The sequence below is a fragment of the Colossoma macropomum genome, unplaced genomic scaffold (genome assembly GCF_904425465.1).
Source record: "Colossoma macropomum unplaced genomic scaffold, Colossoma_macropomum, whole genome shotgun sequence".
Classification (NCBI taxonomy): Eukaryota; Metazoa; Chordata; class Actinopteri; order Characiformes; family Serrasalmidae; genus Colossoma; species Colossoma macropomum.
Window position 1 is genome coordinate 15,709,695 of NW_023494790.1, and position 19,442 is coordinate 15,729,136.

At 39.4% G+C, this 19,442-nt stretch overlaps 1 protein-coding gene across 4 annotated transcripts in view; it reads left to right on the forward strand.

The window, feature by feature from the left end:
- mpp7a (membrane protein, palmitoylated 7a (MAGUK p55 subfamily member 7)) overlaps nt 1-19,442 on the forward strand; it is a 162,051-nt gene that overhangs the window by 72,958 nt on the left and 69,651 nt on the right. For all 4 annotated transcript variants that reach the window (XM_036572319.1, XM_036572318.1, XM_036572320.1 and 1 more), the window contains 3 exons: nt 93-170; nt 8,091-8,171; nt 13,476-13,607. In XM_036572319.1, coding sequence (XP_036428212.1) covers nt 93-170; nt 8,091-8,171; nt 13,476-13,607 — 291 coding nt within the window. The remainder of the gene's footprint in view (nt 1-92; nt 171-8,090; nt 8,172-13,475; nt 13,608-19,442) is intronic.

Below are 19,442 nucleotides of genomic sequence, written 5' to 3' on the forward strand. Positions count from 1 at the left end.
ATGATTGTACTTGATAAATATGAAAGTCCATAATTCTTACATGCATTAGTTCATTTTCTCTCTCTCTCTCTCTCTCTCTCTCTCTCTCTCAGATCCATGAGAAGTTACAGCATTATGAGGAGAGCTGTCCTGCTCCAGTGTTGGACAGTGCTGGTGCTCTTGCCCAGGGCGTAAGTACAACAGAACCGCTCTCTCTGACTCTCTTTCTGTCTCTTATACAGCTACACTCTTTCAGGCTGTGACTGAAATGGATCCCTACTCCTTCATTAGTATTGTCCTATATTGAAGTTGGGTACTATATAGTACTCGAGTGCTCAGTTATCTATTCGAGGTGCCAGTATTATAATATTGAAATCATTATTTGGGTATTTATGTTTTGTCACTGGAAAATAAGCAAGCCAACAGTTCAGGGAAAACGGATTTGAAATTTTAAAGGGGACCTATTATGCTTTTCCGTTTTTTCCCTTTTCTTTAGTGTGTAGTATAACTTTTGTGCATGTAAATGGTCTGCAAAGTTATAAAGCCAAAAGTGCATACTGGAGGGCATAACTCTCCCACAATAACCATTTTTCTCAGCTGCCTTAAACGCCTCCTTGGAATACCAGCCATTTTCTCTGTTACAATATGATGCCATCTCGTAACACAATCCTTGTTGCGTTTAACACTCTACAACTAGCTTGTGAAGGTGCATTGGGTCTACCAACTTGTTCTGCCTTTCAGGATTGGACTTTCATTGACCGAAACTGATACAACAAAACCAATGGTATTGTAAGAATAGCCACAGCAGTGTGGAGGCAGAACTTATGGCAGGATGCTACTTTGGCTGTTGACCAATCAGAACAGACAGGGTGAGCTGACAAATCAGAGCACACTGGACTCATCGGAAGGTGGGGTTTGAAGCTCTAACCGAGCGTTTCAGAGAGTGAAACTGTACAGTATGAAAAAAATAATGTTTTGGATCTTGGAAGCATGTAAATATACAACCACAATTCCAAAAAGTTGGGTCGCTGTGTAAAATGTAAATAAATGTAGATAAAAACAGAATGCAATGATTTGCAAATCTCATAGACCATTATTTTATTCACAATAGAACACAGAACACATATCAGATGTTAAAAGTGAGATATTTTACCATTTCATGAAAAACATTAACTCATTTAGAAGTTAATGGCAGCAACGCATCTCAAAAAGGTTGGGACAGGGGCAACAAAAGGGTGGAAAAGTAAGTGGTACTAAGAAAAAACAGCTGGGCAGAGGTTCACCAATCTGCGACAAACTGCATCTAAAAATTCTGGAACAATTTCAGAAAAATGTTGCTCAACGTAAAATTGTGAAGAAGTTGGATATCCCACCATCTACATTACATAATATCATCAAAAGATTCAGAGAATCTGGAGAAATCCCTGTACACAAGGGACAGTGCCGACGATCAATACTGGATGTTTGTGATCTTTGGACCCTCAGGCTCTTTCAGGGAAGGTCTTGCATATTTCAGCAATACAATGCTAAACAACATACTGCATCCATCACAACAGCATGGCTTCGCAGAAGAAGAGGCTGGGGGTTGAACAGGCCTGCCTGCAGTCTAGACCTTTCACCAGTAGAAAACATTTGGTGCATCATGTTACAAAAAATCCAGGAAAGAAGATCCAGGACTGTTGTGCAACTAGAATCCTACATCAGACAAGAATGGGACAACATTCCTCTTCTAAAACTCCAGCAGTTTGTCTCCTCACTTCCCAGACGTTTACACACTGTTAAAAGAAGAGGGGATGCTACTTAATGGTAGACATGGACCCTGTCCCAACTTTTTTGAGATGTGTTGCTGCCATCAAGTTCTAAATGAGTTAATGTTTTTCATGAAATGGTAAAATGTCTCACTTTCAATATCTGATATATGCTCTATGTTCTGTTGTGAATAAATTTGCAAATCACTGCATTCTGTTTTTATTTACATTTATTTACGTTTTACACAGCGTCCCACCATTTTTAGAATTGGGGTTGTATTTAAGTAGTCCCAAAAAATAAAATTGTGAATAAAGAAAATGTGACAGGTTTGCGAGTACATATACTGTACTGTACTATAAGCAAAGAAAGCGCTGTTCCTGCATATTAGATAGATCCAGAAACAGAGAAAATATATTTATCTGACAAAATAACATGTTGGAGCATCATCCATTGAGGAGAAAAGACCTTGTGTAAGTCAAGAAGTCTACATCTGCATCCACTGTTGTAGTGGCCTTCTGTTACTCATCAGCCAATAAACCTACCAATTTCTCATGGCTATTTTTGAATAATAAAAATTCCTATCATCTCAGAAGTAGTCTACAGCCCTATGCCAATTTTGATCAAAGTCCCTTTTTGTCTTCTTTCTGTTGTTGCTTTTTCATTTCTCGCAGTTAACCAGATATTCATTTACTCTTTTACAGTTTGAGATTGACACTTATGAAACAGCAAACATGATGATCAACAACACTTAACTTTGGACCACTTTTGTTGATCCAAATATCATGAAATCTTTACTCAGTGTAAAGGGCAGCAGGCATTTTCAAATAGTGTGAAAAAGGAGTTCAGAGGTTTTGATATGACACCGACAGTGTGCTTTTACTTTCACAAGCATGATGCACTCTTTGTGTGTGTGTGTGTGTGTGCGCGTGTGTGTAGGTAAGGGCCTACAAACATTAAAAATTTCCAAGCGTTCGTGTTTAGTGAGGATACACACTTTTACACACATGCTTTTTAGATGCTTAGAAAAACACACATATCCTGCAGTGCGTCTAGGCTGAGACGCAAGGCGTAATGTGTCAGAGGAGGAGGGAGAGAAGATAGATGGATGTCTGGGGCAGAGAACGCAAGCAGGCAGTCTGCAGATGAGGGGGTGAGATGAGGCGTGATCTTGTGTGTGTGTGTGTGTGCGTGTGTGTTTGTGTGTGTCTGTATAAGACATTAGTCATCAGTATTATAAAACACTCAGCGTTTAAACTCTCGATGGCTCACATAATGTAAACTGAGTCCTGTGTCAACAATCCCGCTGATACACAGAAAGACGAGCGCAGATGCACTTCACATGCACACACACACACACGCGCACACACGCGCACACACACACACACACACACACACATATAGCCTGTGTAAACAGCACGGGTTTACTCTGGATATGATCAGAGAGAGCTAAAGAACACAAAAGAAGGCCAGAGCTGGCCCTGTAAAGCCCATTAGCAGGTCAACACTCCTCTTCAGCAGGGCATGAGCTCTACACTGGCTCTCTGGGTCTGAACCCGCTCCTCTCTAGAGCTAGAGGTTTGGGCTAACCGCTTAACACTGCAGCACTAGAATTTATCTGATTTGTAAGAAATTACAGTAATATTTTCTCCCAAAGTGTTATTAAACCTGATCTGGTAAGGTTAACCGCAGCAAAGGTCTAAATATTAGGACCCGACTGTTGTGATATGAAAGTCACCTGTATTGATACCAATTTTAAAGGGGAATTCCCTTTAAAAATATATTAAATTCAAAATGTATTTCTTTTTTTATTGTCAAAATTTTAAACTATTTCACCAATGTTAATACCACGTAAAAACCTAGACACATGTAGGTTCATTGGTGGCTTTGGACAGTAAATAAAATGGCTATATTTGCATTGTAGACATCACAGCCACTGTGAAGTGTTTTAACAACTGAATTATGCTGGAATTTTAAACAAGCGCTGGGGTTCCCCTTTAAAGTGATAAAAATTCCAGTAACTGACAGTATCAGTCATTTTAATTTTGTTTGATCAAAAATAAAACAGATTCTACTAGTTATACTGGTTAAATAGTGGCTTACTTGCTGTGATTATCAGTTGTAAAATGTAAATGATCAAATATGATTGTCAGTTTTTAATTGTCAAATTTTTTGAGCTCAGATAAACAGATTTGTTGTCACAAATAGCATCTCATTCCTGAATGTGATTTTCTTCAACAGCATTTAAAAAGACATCATCGCTGCTTTATTGGTAGGTGTTCCACTCATGCATATAAATCCGGCCAGAGCTTTATGCTTTATCATCAGTTGCTGAATAACGTATCACTTAAGACAGTAATTATCATAGTTAGGAAAAAAGGTCCAGACCTCTAGAGTAACTTTGTCACTTCAGGAAGCTGTTGCAGTGTGAATGACTGTTGTCATTTATGGAATGGGACCAGAAGTGGGCAGTAGGGAATTCTTTTAGACAAAATTGAAAACTTTGTGCTCAGTTACAAAATTGGTAGCGAGATGTGACTTTTAACGGTGTATATACTGTAATGTTTTTGGATGTTCAGGACCGTGCAATCTGTAGTACTTTCCATCTGTTTTTTTTTTTTTTGTTAGTTTTTTGTTTTTTTAATCAATCAAGACTTTCCATCAGTTTCAGAGAGATGTCCCTTTTCCTTACAGATTCAGGCCCATGTCTGATATAACCATTCCAGGGTCTTCTATGGGGCAAGTCCTGTAGGTGTTCCATGGAGATGGCAGCAGCCTGTAGATACTTAGTCTACAATTTGTTAGATGTGAATAAAAAATGTCATAAAAAATATCGTCCTTCATGCTTCGAATCTCATGCGCTTTTCAGAGCTCAGTGCTGGCTAGTTCCGGAGCTGAACCATGGAGAGCCGATTAGCTTTGATGAATTTCAGTTTCCTGCTGTCTTCCGTCCCACTGAGCCAGGGCAGGCGGCCATCTTGTGTTTCTGTAACTCGCGGCCTCCGTTCCGGAACTCTGTCGACCCGCGGCTCAAATACGGCCTTCAGATTTACACTTCCCCTTCAGTGTCCCGAAAGGTCCCACACAAGGATAACCTGATATCTCTGCATGTGTGTCTTTGTGGCTCCTATTGCGAGACTGTGTCTGTGTGTGTGTGGGTGTGCAGTCCATTAAAGAGGTGAATACCTAAAGCTGCCAAATTACTTAAAGCACCCTCTGTATTTTTTCAGCAGTATCATTTTCGCTCGTCCCAGTGTGGAACCAGTCACTCTCCGCTGTGTTTTGAACGCTGTAGCTGGTTAGCCGCCGCAGCTCATTTAAGTGTTAAGTTTCACTAATGGACCTCTAATTTATAGTTTAACATAAAATGACGTTTTAACCTCCGTCTGGCCCAAGATGCTGTCTAGAACTATCACTGCAGGTGGGCCTCGCTAATGCTCATTTCATACCCTCTCTAGCACACACATTTCTGCCTCTTCTGTTTGCTATCTGTTTATCTCTCTCGGTTTTGCCCTCCTTCAGTCCTCAGTCTCTTCCTAATTACAGCATGGTTGCAGAATGAGTGCTCAGTTCTTCTTTTGGCCACACAGTGGCAGTAATGAAACTACAGAGAGACTGAAACGTTTACAGATCTCTGCTTATAACACTGGCTCACCCACCATCCTTCACAGTCCCTCTCATATACAGCTCTGAGCTTTTTGGATTGATTCCATAATGAGAACCGGGTTTATTCGCGTTGGAAGGACGGATGAGCAGATGAATGCCATCAGTTGATAACATTTTGTCACAGTAAGAACTGAAAGAATCACAGTAGGTGTGTGACAGTCATTCCTTTTTATGGTTAGGGCAGGTGAAGAAGTAGAAAATATGACTTTCCTTGGTTTAGACAAGGTACAGTGCTGGGAAAAAGTCTTAGTCACCTGAGAAAATGATATTTAAAAAGCTGTTTATCTGAGCAATGAATGATTATTGCTCAGGAAAATGCATTGCAATAAATACTGTGTATCTAATATTACAATAAATACAAATAACATTGACAAAGTGTAGTGATTTTATGTATGTCAGTGTTCATAAACCTCTCTTTAAGGAATCTCAGTATTATTTGTAGTTATCCACCAGCATCTGGTTTGAGTAATCAGTGCTTCATTAAGATCAATCACATGCTGGTGATGGAAGTTAAAGGGGAATTCCATAGATGTTTCAAAATTTCTGCATAATTAAATGGTTTAGATACAAACAAAGTTATTCAAAGTGTTTGGTGTGAAATGCTCCTTAGAGAAACTTAGTCAGGATTGTTCACAGTGATGGTGATGGGACCTAGACATCTATATAGACATCTGATGACTGAGACTTTAATTTTATGATAGTTCTGAGAAGGTTTTGCTCTAAAATGCATTTTTTCAAATCAGCGGAGAAGTGCATGCAGGGTGTTGTTAAACAAAACAGTCCTCAAAGAAAACTTACTTTTTTCACATTTGTCACTATTTTACCATTATCAACATTGTAGAACTCATGAACCTGCATGTGCCTACACTGCTCGTTTTGGATCGTAAGTAAAATGGTTGTTCCAAAATGGTAACTTTACAGGAGAAGGAAAAAACATACCCTACTTTTAATGTAAGTCAATGGAACCAGACATTTTTCCAAGTAATTTTGGGTCATTTCTTTTGGTCCATTCATCATAAAATTTACATACAATGTAAAGGACAACAGGTTTTTTTAAATTATGTTCAAATACACAAATGGAGATATAAGGATTTGTTCCAACAGCAGCGAGATCTGACCCAGACACCTGGTTTTTATCACCCCCCACTGTAAAGAAGAGTTTCATGTCAAACTACTCTGAATGACTCAGAAATCTGGAACCAAACTTTGTTCTAACTGAAAATATATCAATTGCTTTATGTAAACAGAAAGTCTTGTTAATTTTTACAGCATTCATGTTCGCATGTAATTCTATATGGAGTTTTTTTCAGGTTATTGTCCAGATAAATCGATGTTCCTTAGGTGCCCAAGACTTTTGCACAGGGCTGTGTGTATTTATCAAACAGATCAAAGGCAGAAGCAGATCAAAAAGTCACTCTTTACACTTTTGTTTTTAATTTTAAGAAATAAAGAAGCTTTTGCCAGTTGTCCAGTGGCTTGCTCTTTAATGAAATTTAATGAAAGATTTTAACTGATTAGTGTCACAGCAAAATTGATTTACTTAATTCAACAAAATCCACATTTGTGATTTTCTCTGGACGACAGAGGCAAGAAGTAGGAGTGCTGTTACACAATAAGGATTTAATACAGTGAAGTAAAATGGCACCATTTATATGTGTTCTTTTGAATTGCAGAAAGTGTGTAGCGTGTGTGTGTGTGTGTGTGTGTGTATGTGAGAGCAGTTTGGTAATCATGATGTATGCTTGGAAAGAACCATTCTATGATGACTTTGACCCTGAACCCAAAAATCCCTTGTAAAAGCTGTTCATCAAAACCTGTGACCCCAGACATGCTGACTTTTTCCACACCTGCAGCCCTCTCTCACCCTGACCCATCACCATATTCATTGTGTGTGTGTGTGTGTGTGTGTGTGTGTGTGTGTTGGGGAGGTGGGAGTGTGAGTGAGTATGTTTGTGTATGTCTCTGTGGGTCACTGTGGTCATTATTCACCACGCTGTCACCTCCCATTGGGTTGGTTATTAGCAGTGGAAAAGTCTACTGATGGTCATCAGGAGGTCTTCTGCAGCACATCAGTTACACATCGGTTGTAGAAAGAGGTTGTCTTGTGCAGTGGAGGAGCGTGAGCGTCCTCCTCTCTCCCACCCGTAGTGTTTACTTCTGCACCTAACCCACTCAAGTCCTTTACACTCGGTGGGGGCCTGTTTTACTCCTATACTTCATAATGTATGGATCTTTATGGACAAGTGTAACTGTGCGCTCTCTCTCTCTCTCTCTCTCTCTCTCTCTCTCTCTCTCTCTCTCTCTCTCTCTCTCTCTTTCTTTCTTTCTTTCTTTCTTTCTTTCTTGCACTCTGTGTTTCTGTTTCTTTCCTTTGTCTTTCCTTCTCACTATTTTTCTGTCTTTCTTTCTTTCTTTCTTTCTTTCTGTCACTCTTTCTTTCTTTCGCCCTCTTTTCCTTTCTTTCTTTCTATCTTTCTTTTGCCCTCTTTTTCTTTCTGTCTTTTTCTATCTGTTTTTTTTTATTCTGTTTCTTTCTTTCTTTCTTTCTTTCTTTCTTTCCCTCGCCCTCTTTTTCCTTCTTTGTCTGTCTTTTTCTATCTGTTTCTATCTCTGTATCTATCTTTCTTTCTTTCTTTCTTTCTTTCTTTCTTTCTTTCTTTCTCTCTCTCTCTCTCTCTCTCTCTCTCTCTCTCTCTCAGTTGTCTGAGGAGCTGCAGGCTAAGCCACTGAGTGCTGAGGTCAGGGAGCTGCTAAAGTTGCTGTCAAAACCCCATGTGAAGGTAAGTCAGTCTGTTTAATTACTGTCTTGACCCACATCTCTCTGTCCTTCTTGCTATGTGCCCCTCTCACTCACTTTAGAGCATTACATAAAAATGTGTTTTGGGGTTATGTAAAGCACAAGCAGATGGCTGCTGAGGGCCTGAATGGTGTCTCTGTGTGATAGTAACTGTATCACTCTCAATTAGGGCTGAAATCGTCCATTCCTTCGGGCCAGACATAAATCAAGGCCTTTTAAACACTCACCCTGCCTCTAGGAGCCCCTTTATGATTCACACATGCAAAAACACATTTCACTCATATTAGGCCCTCATGTAGACTAATATTGACAGTGATGAAAGCACCTATTACAACTTCCTAATTCCAAACTTGCAGAGGGAAAAGCAGAGAGTAAGTGTAAAGCAGGAGTAAGGCTGGGTGGTATGGCAAACATACAACATCGACATTTGAAAACATTTTCGTTATATGTATCACTATATTTCTTAATACTGAAGCATGCAGAAAGTGTTAGGAGGGATGAAACGCTCCAGTGAAAGTCGTCCCAAAAAAGAAAGAAAAAAAAATAAAAAACAACTCGCTAGGCTAGCATCCAGTCATGTTATGCAGTTACTGCAGTTACTGTATACAACCTGCAGTTGTTCAGGGTTCCAGAAGTACTGACGGACCCATGATATTCTCTATAATGTAATATACTGTAATATAATACAATATAATAATGATAAAATATCATCCAACTGTAACTACATTCATATGGCAATAACATCTACCTTATGTCATGAGCCAAGCAATGAATGAGAAAAACTTAGAGGAGTTTCTTTTTTAATGCTGTCCTACAAAAACCCAGGCTCTAGAGATATAATACATACAATACTAGAGAGGTACTGCATAATATGTAGTTCCTGTTGCTTGAATTGAGACACAGGACTAAGCTAAATCTGTGACAAGGAAAGCTGCCTAATGAATTCATGTTTATAGTGGTAAATACAGGGTGGTATATACAGGAGGGGTATGACTGTAGGTGGCTGTCCAAAATTAAAAATGAATATCTGAGCATATTTGAATGGTAGACTCTTTCCTAATGAGAGCTGCATGGCAGATACACTACCTGGGCTCTATTTAGACAAGCTTGATGATCTGTTTTTGCAGGAGGCCCACTAAAACTAATGAACCCTCACACATACACAGACACACAGTAGAGAAGATTCTGACCACTTTTGACCCTCTTTCATAAGCTGCACTCTTCATAATGAGTTTGGACTGTTTGGATTGACCGTTAAGAGTCATCCAGAGGTCACCGTGTGTGAGCAGGTATGGCAAGTGAGAGGGTATGGTAATGTTTTTCTTTTCTTTGGTGATGGATGGGGTTGTTTTGGAGACGAAACGGTGGTGGTGCTTCGATGTGGGAGGCGAGGGGGTTTTGTTTGGGGGGAAATTGCCTACAGGCCGTTGTGGGTAGAAGCAAATGGACTTAAGTTCAAAGGTTTATTTCAGTGTTGCTGCAGTGGCAGTGAAAGCCCTGCACGCTTCTCAATTGAAAAATAAAGGAACCTACATGTCATAAGTCATTCCATGCAATTTTTTGCATAACAGTAGTTATCAATTCGGTTCTCAGTTCGATTACTGAACATGGTTGAAAGGAAATGTGATGTGACACAGTGGTAAACATGCCCCTCTCCCAACTTTTTTGGAATATGTTGCAGGTTTAAAGTGAGCATATTTATATTTATTTTCCAATATATAGGCCCTTTAAATAGTTCAGTCGAAAAAGTGAGTACAATAATGTTACGTCTAAACCTATTTTAAATCAAACATGCAATCCTGTGTTCTTTAAGTGCTCATGATATCCAAACATGAGCACAAAAAGCTTATCATGACATGATTTTATCCAGCTCTAGTTTATACCGTCATCACAGAGTGGACTTCTTTTTAAAAACCTCTGACTTAAGTGTTTTTTAATGTCTTTTTTTAATATAACTCTGGTGATCTTGATGTGGTCTTGGTTCTGTGGCCTTCTACTGTGAGTTTGCAGTAGTTGGGAAGACTAGAGGCAGTAGAGAGAGCTGGACAGTAGGTGCTGGGGGAGTGAGCGGAGAGCAGGAGGTGATTGGAGTGTATTTTTGTGTGACGGGTTTGTTTAGAATTTCTTCTCCATCATCAGGTGATAACAGATCAACCTTACAGGGCACAGCTATACTGACTGTGTTTTCTTCTCACAGCTTGCAGCTTGGTGTTGGCGTAACGCAGTGCCTACCTCCTCAGCCGCAGCGTGTTTTAGGAAAACTTCCAAACTGCAGAACACAGTGCCACATCAAGCCCTAAAACACAGCTTCACCCTCAGAACAGAGGGAATACAAGAAAGAATAATGGAAAATAAAATGTGGCTGACGATGGTTAATGCCCTGACGCTTTGATAATATTTGTTCTGTAATATTTTATTCACTTCTTAGCGTAATATGGTCGAGTACTGCTGCTGCTGAGTGTTTGCACTTGCTAAGAGAGCAGATCTGTTATTGTGCTGGGGAGAAATCCAGCTCACTGTGTTTGTGTTAAGCTACCAGTTAGGCTAAATATCTTCCATGTCAGGTTCTCTATAATATATGAGTAATAATAATCACTTTTGAATCCAGTCTGTTTAACCAGTGATATGTATAACTGAAGAAAGCCATTATCAAATCAAGATGAAATTTGTTTTTCAGGAACATTAGCAGGAGCACATTCACCCTTTGCTACACTTACCAGCTGTGTAAGGAAAATGAAATTACTGTTCTCTTACAGTAAGTTCAGTGTAGGGTACTATTTAGCACTTCGGCAAAAATTTAATTTGCACAATTTTCCACTTACTCCAGATGCAGTCGATCAGCCAAGACATGTTTGGTATCCAAACCAAACCTTCTTAAGTGTAGTACTGGAGCTATGAGTCTAACAAACCCTAGAAGTCAATAGTGACTCAAATCTTGTCTTTACATGCATCTCTGAAACTCCTACACAGTGCTACATAAAGAATTCTTACAGTGCTGCATAAATAACCTTGACTTTTTAACTTAAAGCTATATGTTTATAAATGAAACAACACAAATAATTAATTTAGATTCTATATGTCTGCATCACACGTGTGGGGGAATCAGGATTCAGTGCAACATTTTGACTCTAGGGTGAAACTGTCCAATGTGGTTTCGGAATGTGCAGACAGAAATGGATCCTTTACGGCAGCATCATTGAAATACCTGTTACTATAGTTATGCTTTGTGTACTTCATTTTGGAGATTGAAAGCAGTGAGCAGTGAAAGCTAATAAATGTCTAACACAGGAGATCAAATAGAGATGTCACCAATCTGATAACAGGTATAGGTATCTGGCTGATATCAGCAGAAAATGCTGGATTGGATATTGGATGGAATAAAGGAATCAGATTCAATCCTGTAACAAATCAAATACCACACACTCATATTGTGTGATGTGAACACCCATATTGTGGGTTGTAAATTGTAAGTGCTCCATCCTTTAAATGCAGCTCTTGCATCATGGCCTACCTTGTCAATAATGTTGTCCTGACATGTTTTAAGTGGAAGCATTTAACCCAATAAAGTGCTTGTAGATGTGTTAGACCAGTAAGTAGCATTCAAACACCTGTGTGCTGTGACATTACAACCACAGTTAACTGGCAGTCTGGTGCACTACATTCAGCTTCATGCCAGAAAAAGTGGATTTGCTGACGTTTTAGGCCAAAAATAAAACACTCTTTGACCATAGTCTGTTGAAAGTAATCACAATTTAAGTCACAATCATGATATTGGTCAGAAAAGTCACAATTCGTTCAGACCTAGTTTGTGCATGAGAGCCTGCGATTCTCATTTTAAGCAGGGAGTACACTACATGACTTTTAAAATCCTAGTGCATTTCTAACAGAGAGCGTCACAAGGTTAATTTCAGTCTTTAAAACAATTTCTTGTGTTTTTGTTGTAAAGAGCGCAAATATTTTGAGTCAAATGTTTGAAAATATCAGAAGATCACTTCAGAACTAGATTGGAGGACTAAATATTGACTTCCCTTCTCACACTACCAGATCATCCACATAGTCACCCGCTTTCAATGGAGCTCTCGACTTGGAACATCTTTTCAGATAAATTTGTAAATTGTTCACAGGGACAATTTGAGATTACAGTTTGGGCTAAAAATTATGTAGGCCCAGCTTTAAGTCTTGTCTATAAATTTTGTTCAGTGTGGTTGTTGTAATTTCTATTGATTGACCCCTGAAAATTCAAACTAGTGGTTCTCTCAGCTGATTTCGTTACCATGTCAAAGAGGTCTATAGTATTAATACAGCACATGAAATTTCATGCGCAGTGTAGGCCAGATGAGTAAGTGTACTCTATGAAATTTAGCTCTGTCTTAGCGCTCTGCACAGTCAGTTTGTGCTGAACGTGGCTCTGCTTTCCAATTTACCTCCACCCCCTCTTTCTCTTTTTTCAGTTTCTCTCTCCCCATCTGCTCTTCTTTAGCCACATCTTGAATGTTGTTCTGGAGCTTGATCCCATGTCATAAAACAGACACTTTTTTCTGCACTCTCTCTCTTGTCTCTTCTCCATTTTTTAACTCCCTCGTTCATTTTTTATCTATGGCACATGACTGGAAGATGTTTTTATCATGGAAACGACAGGAAAAAAGTGAAAAAGAGGAGAAAGAAAAAGAGAATGTTTCCAACGGCGTCTGACACACGGCATCGTTAAAGAGTCTGAGTAATGAAGCTCTAAATGTCGCCATTCATTCACTTGCTCATTTGTTTTTTTGTCATCCTGTTCTCTGGGATGGGTCGTGTGAAATATTGAAGGCGACCGAAAGGGTCATTAACTTCTGTCCGTCTTCCGCTTGGGATGTGCGCTACAGTGAGATTCACTGCTACCCCTGGAAACATACGCCCAAATATTCCTGTCATTGCTCTGAAAACTCTTGTGGGTGTCTCTTAATATTCCATTCTAAAAAGGGAATTTAAAGTCAAGGTTTTTATATATATATATTTTTATTTTACTTTATTGGCACAACATTACAACAGAGAGGTTTGCCAAAGAGGATTGTAATGAAATAGTGAGAGTAATCCATTTAAAAAGAGCTTTATTTGTCAGTAGGAGGGAAAAATGTGAAGCAGGCCGCAGAGCAACAGTGATTTATCACAGAGAGCTCAGACAGATGCTTGGAGTATCAAGGCGCAGCTGATTAGCCAACACGTTTAGAAGCAGATAAATGACTTTCTGTTGCTACTGGTTGTGTCTGTGTGTGTGTTTATGATTCTCTTCTTGCTCTCCTCACAGAGTTTGCTGTCAGTTCATGATACAGTGGCTCAGAAGAGTTACGAGCCTGAGCTTCCTCCTCTGCCAGACGACATTGACGATGATGAAGACTCAGTGAAAATCATCAGACTCGTCAAGAATAAAGAGCCTCTGGTGAGGGTCTTTCTTTTTTTTCCCTGCCTGTACACACACACCTGTGAAGCCAAATACACATGCACCTCCACAGTTCTCGCTTACTGATTGGTGATGCTGATTCAAGTCATATGAATGTAGCTGGGATTGGGCAACATGATATGGTTATCATGATAAATTGTGTCACAGTACTCTTTTTTTGAGTGTATCGTAGGTATCATAAGTACGCCTAGGACACTGGATAATGCCATGTATCATAAAAACAACAGATTTATACCAGTTATTGGGAGCCTGTAAACAACAACTGTATAGCAAATGCATAAACTACGTCGTAACAAGTAGCTGATTTTATATAATTTAATATAGTTTTGCTGGAGAATGTATCCTGAAAAAATATAAGTCCTAAGCTGCGTAAAGAAGAGCACTGGATTGACTGCCATTAATGATGTTCAAACTGCGTTTCCAGCTTTTGGCAGACATTCTAATCCAAAGGGACTTACAAATACAGGGGTAGGCAAAGTTGGTAGTATTGGGAGTCTTGCCCAAGGACTATAGTGTAAGGTGCCTAGGCAGGGAATCAAACCCCAGTCTGGTGTTACCCAATAGACTATACCTACCACAGAACCATTCTGAGACTGATTTGTGAAGCACTCATACAAATTAAAAACAAGATTTGAGCACAAATGATAAATCAGTTTCAGTGCATGAAATCAAGCACCAGCCTACCATCACCTCACTTTAGTTTCATTTACATGAAGCTCGTCCTAATTCATGCAGATGTTTTGGTAGTGAGCCAGTAATGCTTATAGTGGAGTTTGAGATCCTCCTGCTCACCAAACTTGTGTCAAAATTACAATGACAGGAAAGAATAAAATGTGAGATGACATTGTTTATACCAGTGTGCATGTAAAATAAGTACATCCTCTATTTTCGTTCTTATTATTGCTGCTACAGGTGGTATTGATACAGATGAACCAAAATGAAACTGATTAATCGCTGTCGGTGAACTTTTTGTGTGCTCATTTTATGATTATATTTGACCATGTGCAAATTTGGTGAGTAAGGGCTATGTATCATAAATATGTCTATTTTTGCCATGTGACCTGCCATTTCAACATCCAAAATGACCAGTGAATCTGTGTGTCTACTGAATTTTTATATTTAATGTTAATAATAGTAAAATTTTAAATGGTAAATCAGAAAAAATAAGTTTTCTTTGGGGATTGCTTGCCTTAAAATGCACTGAACTTACCTGTCCACCATGAATGTGTTGAATAAATATATGTTTTGGCCAAAATTGTACCTCAGAACTATAGTAACACAATGCCTCAGGTGTCAGTTCGTGTATTGCTAATGATTTCATGTAATAACTTTCTCTCAGGTTGCTTGTAATGGCATTAAATACTACAGACATCTGGCTTTTATCACTGCCACTGTGATAACTCTTACTCTCTAACTAATTTTTCTTTAAAATGGAGAGTTTCATATCAAACACAGTTTTGGAATCCCCCTTTAAATGTATGCCACACACAAGAACCACACTATACTCTCAACCTATATCCACTTGTCCTCACACAGTCATCATATACATTCAGTCACAGAACATTGTTACTTTCCCTGCCTGGCTCTTACTTTGCATTTGGTTTGCATCCTCCTTTTCCGGAGTGACCACACATCCTCCACCCTCGCACATTAAAGCATTCCAAACCAACCTACACGCACATACACATGCACGCACTCTCCTACACACACGCACGCCGTTCCTCTGTAACCTCTCTGTGCAGTAGTGTGTGTTTCCTCTCTTCTTGCCCTGCTTTCACGCTTGTCAATCACTCTTCTCTGTGATTATTAGCCGGCTCTTTTCTTCTGGACATCTTAGGCCCCGCCCATCTTTGATCTGGTTCATGTGTGAACTGTCCTGCTCGGAGCCTTTATTTTCACTCCGTGGTCACCGTGGTTACACAGACCTTTCTCTGGCTCCAGGCCGGAGGCCACACCTAAAGGAGGAAAGGGGGGAATATGAACACCTACAGGCATTGTGGGATTTGTAGTCATGTTTCACTGTAATGGGTACCTGTCCAGATTTGTTACGGAATGTCCTCTCCTTTCTATTTTAGCCTTAAGCTGATGTAACCTTGTGTGCACACAAACCATAATGACTTTTAGACTATAGTGGAAAATGCAATTATCTTTTTTTTTTTTTTCCCACTTCATATGAAGTGTCTTGGTGTTTTGTTGTTGTGGTGTGTTTGTAGATTTCTTCTTTATGGTCACTAAACTTTTTGCACCGCGGCCTGTCATGTAGAATGGACAGCAGTTCAGCTGAGATGGTCAAAGTTCAACTTCTAAGTCTGTGGCTTTACTGTTGCGAATCAAATTAGAAAGCCAGAGTGGTCTGGTCTTGTTTACAGTTCTGGACAGTGGTGCTATACAGTCTGGTACTCAGCCATTTCCAGCCATCCGTATAGCTGCACGCTTAGCAGCATGAGCTTAGAATTCGACAGCCTTTCAGTCTACACTTTGCTAAACTGAATCTGATGTGAACTTTAACTCAGTTTCATACAATCAGACTCAGACGGCCAAAAATGGCCATTATAACAACAGGTCTGTGCAGTTTAACTTACTATAATTTTCCTTCACTTTTGCCCCATTCCCTTCGTTCTGGGATGCTGAGGGGTCTGTAGTTAGCATGCCTTGCTCTTTGAGACTGATTCATCCATTTGAGTAATTGTGATTAGTCGGGTGGATCGGATTCAGTAGCGCTGATTAATTGCTATCATTTTTCAGACCATGACATCACGCGGTATTTTAGAGTAATGAAGAGAAGGAGGGGGGTTCTGGTCCCAGGACTTCAGGGATGGACCCAAACATACACACGCACGCACATACGCACACTTGCCTTGGTAACCTTAGCCTTCTGATTTATTAGCAAAAATGGCAGGAATAGAATAATTGGGTTTGGAAGAGTGCACGCACACACATTGGGCAGCGGCAAAAGTGGGCCCAGTCAAGGATTTTATTGAAAGAATGTGGTGTTTTGGATAATGTTACTGAGGATCTAGATGGAAGTAAAAGACCGCGTGTGTGTGTGTGTGTGTGTGTGTGCGCATGTGTGTGTGCGTGTGTTTACTGCTTGAAGTTGAAATATTGAGTCCTACATAGATTTTCAGACTGACTAATAGGAGAATTGTAGACAGTGCAGATGTTTGCCAGCAAGAAGATTTGGCTGCATTTATTGTTGGCGAGCACACTGACTTCTGGGTGCATATTCTACATTTAAAATGGACCTTACCCAAGACATATTTAATCCCTAAATTGAGAAGTCCATATAGTAGTTTTTGTGTCTTAATTTAGTGCTGCTCTTTAAAAACATGCCAGGTGAAAATCTGTGTCTTCTGCAGCTTGATTCATATTCTTCCTTTTCCTTTCCTCCCTATTCCTACCTGTGCTCCCATAATGCTTTTCTCCATAGTCTGAACCAGTTAAGAAAGTCGCAAACAGATTGCAGAAATTCTAGCTCCCTTCTTGTCCCTCCTCATTTAATTTTTTCCTGTGTGGATCCATAACTGTATGTTTTCTCCATTAGTATTTATGCCAGGTTGGAGCTTTTGCACAGGCTGGCTTATTGGCTGGCAGTGGCAGTTTTGATGCCTGTAACGGCCTGTTTTCACTATCAATGTGACATCCCTCAGTTGCAGTTTATCATTATGCCAGTCTGGCAGCTGCTTTGAGCAAGTGCCCAGGCTTTCACTGTGCAGAACTGTCTCACTATGTGTCTGAGCCACCCACTGTGCCACAGCCCTGATGCAATGTCTGTGAGGAGGTTCCAGCTGTAATCAATAATATCCTTTCTCAGATTTCTGCCATCCTGCAAATGTGCCATCTCTGCAAGTAGTTTCCAAATGCTCATCAATGGCTTCTGCTTGCTAGCCTGACATGTAATGGTTGTGTCGCCAAAGAGTTTCTTTATGTAAGAGCCACTTGAACATATTTGCCTTTTAGTCTCGGTTTTGTATGTTGTGAATCCCTCATGTAGAGATCTTGCTTTTCTAATTGAAAGACAATGATTGTTGGTAGAGATAGCGTTGTGGTTTAATAGCTTTTGTAGTATTTTAAAGAAACATTATTGGATTTGGATCTGTTTCAGTTTTGGAAGAGAAAAAGTGGAATTTCTAGTTGTTGGACATAATATGACATAATAATAAAATATTAAAGTTGGTGACAGTTGTCACCTGTGAATTTGAGTGAAAGATGAAGCATTTTACCTCATTTGAGTGTTGAGTCGTTCTGAATGATGTTGATATACCAGTATTTTGACATAGGTGTTGCAAAACAGTATTGTATTGTTTTTTTGTTTTGTTTTGTTTTGTTTTTTTTGCATGCAGGCTGTGTAGTGTATTTTTATAAGAAGCAGAATGGAACAAAGCAGTCTAGTCAAGCCGTAAAGTGTAATGCTGTTATATCGGGTTTGTAAGATATTTTTTTGCCAGCAGAACTACTGTTTTGCCTGTGTTCCGAGTGACCAGTAGCTTAGTGGTAGGAGAGATGAGCCATCAGTAGGAAGGTCACAAATCCCAGGACAGATGGGGTATACCTGGTTGTGCCCTTGGGGAAGGCATCTAACTCCCCACTGCTCCATGCAGCGCTGCTCTCCTGAAAATGCTGCTCCCAGACTGGGCATAGTTAGGCAGCAAAATGGCTAGTTTCACTGTAGAATCATAGAATAAAGTATAACAAAATTGTACTAATGCAAACTTAAATATCATCTGATATCATGATGCCCTGATATACTTGGAGAATGTTGTTATTGAATTTTGACACTTGTTATATAGAGCCTTGGAAGCCACCAGTAAACTTTCAGACATCCAGAAATATAATACTTCACAATGTTCTGATTTTCTCTCAGAATCCAGTTGTTGATGATTCTTGGCTTTGTAAAAGCATGTTCTGTGCTATTTTCACAGGCTGTGTTTGTAAAGCCACGTTTAAATGGTTGATATTTTGGCTAATAGATGGAATCTCGTAATATATTTCATGTATGTTGACTGAAGTGATTACTAGTGTGGTAAAGACATAGTAAGTTGGGTAGTCATGTTTATATATGGAGTGCATTTTGTCTGAAATCAAACGTTAGTAGAGCTCTGTTCCCTTTAGGTTATGGATCTTACAGGAGTTGTATGTGCCTGGATCATTGTGCTATTCACTCTGTTCAATAGATCTATATCATCACTGTCCAAAGAAAAACAAGTATCTGCAAAATAGTAGCTTTACAGGAGAGGGCAAAACTGTTCTGAACTTTTAATGTAAGTTAATGTACAGAGGTTTTATTTCTGGCAGTTGTACACATCAGCAGATAAACTTGTAACAATCAAAAGAAACCTAATGAAATTGTTTGATTTTATTAGAACTTTTGCTGCTTAACTTTATCTAGATCTTCAGACTGGGCATTTTTTCCATTTGTATCATCTATTTGTTTAAAGGGAATGGAATAGATTGTTCATCTGTATGTGTAAGCTGTGAAGGTAATGTTATTTTCTGAAATGAATGGAGGCACAAATTAGATTAGGGTGAGAGACAGCAGCACACATGTTAGTGTTTTTGGAGATAGAGCCGTGCACTCAGTGTGGATACATCATTAGCTTAACAGTTTGGGTGTGGGGTCCAGAGCCTCTGGTTTGCACAAGGGTTAGAGAGCACCCCGCCCTCCATATCTAGAAGCTACTTCTAATTTATAACTATCCTACACTTCTAATTTATTTATCTTCAGATTTATTTTCAACTCCCCATTTTGTTGTAGCCAATTCTGAACTGCCCAGCTGTTCCACACTGGTGGATAACACTGCTGTTGTAGAAGGA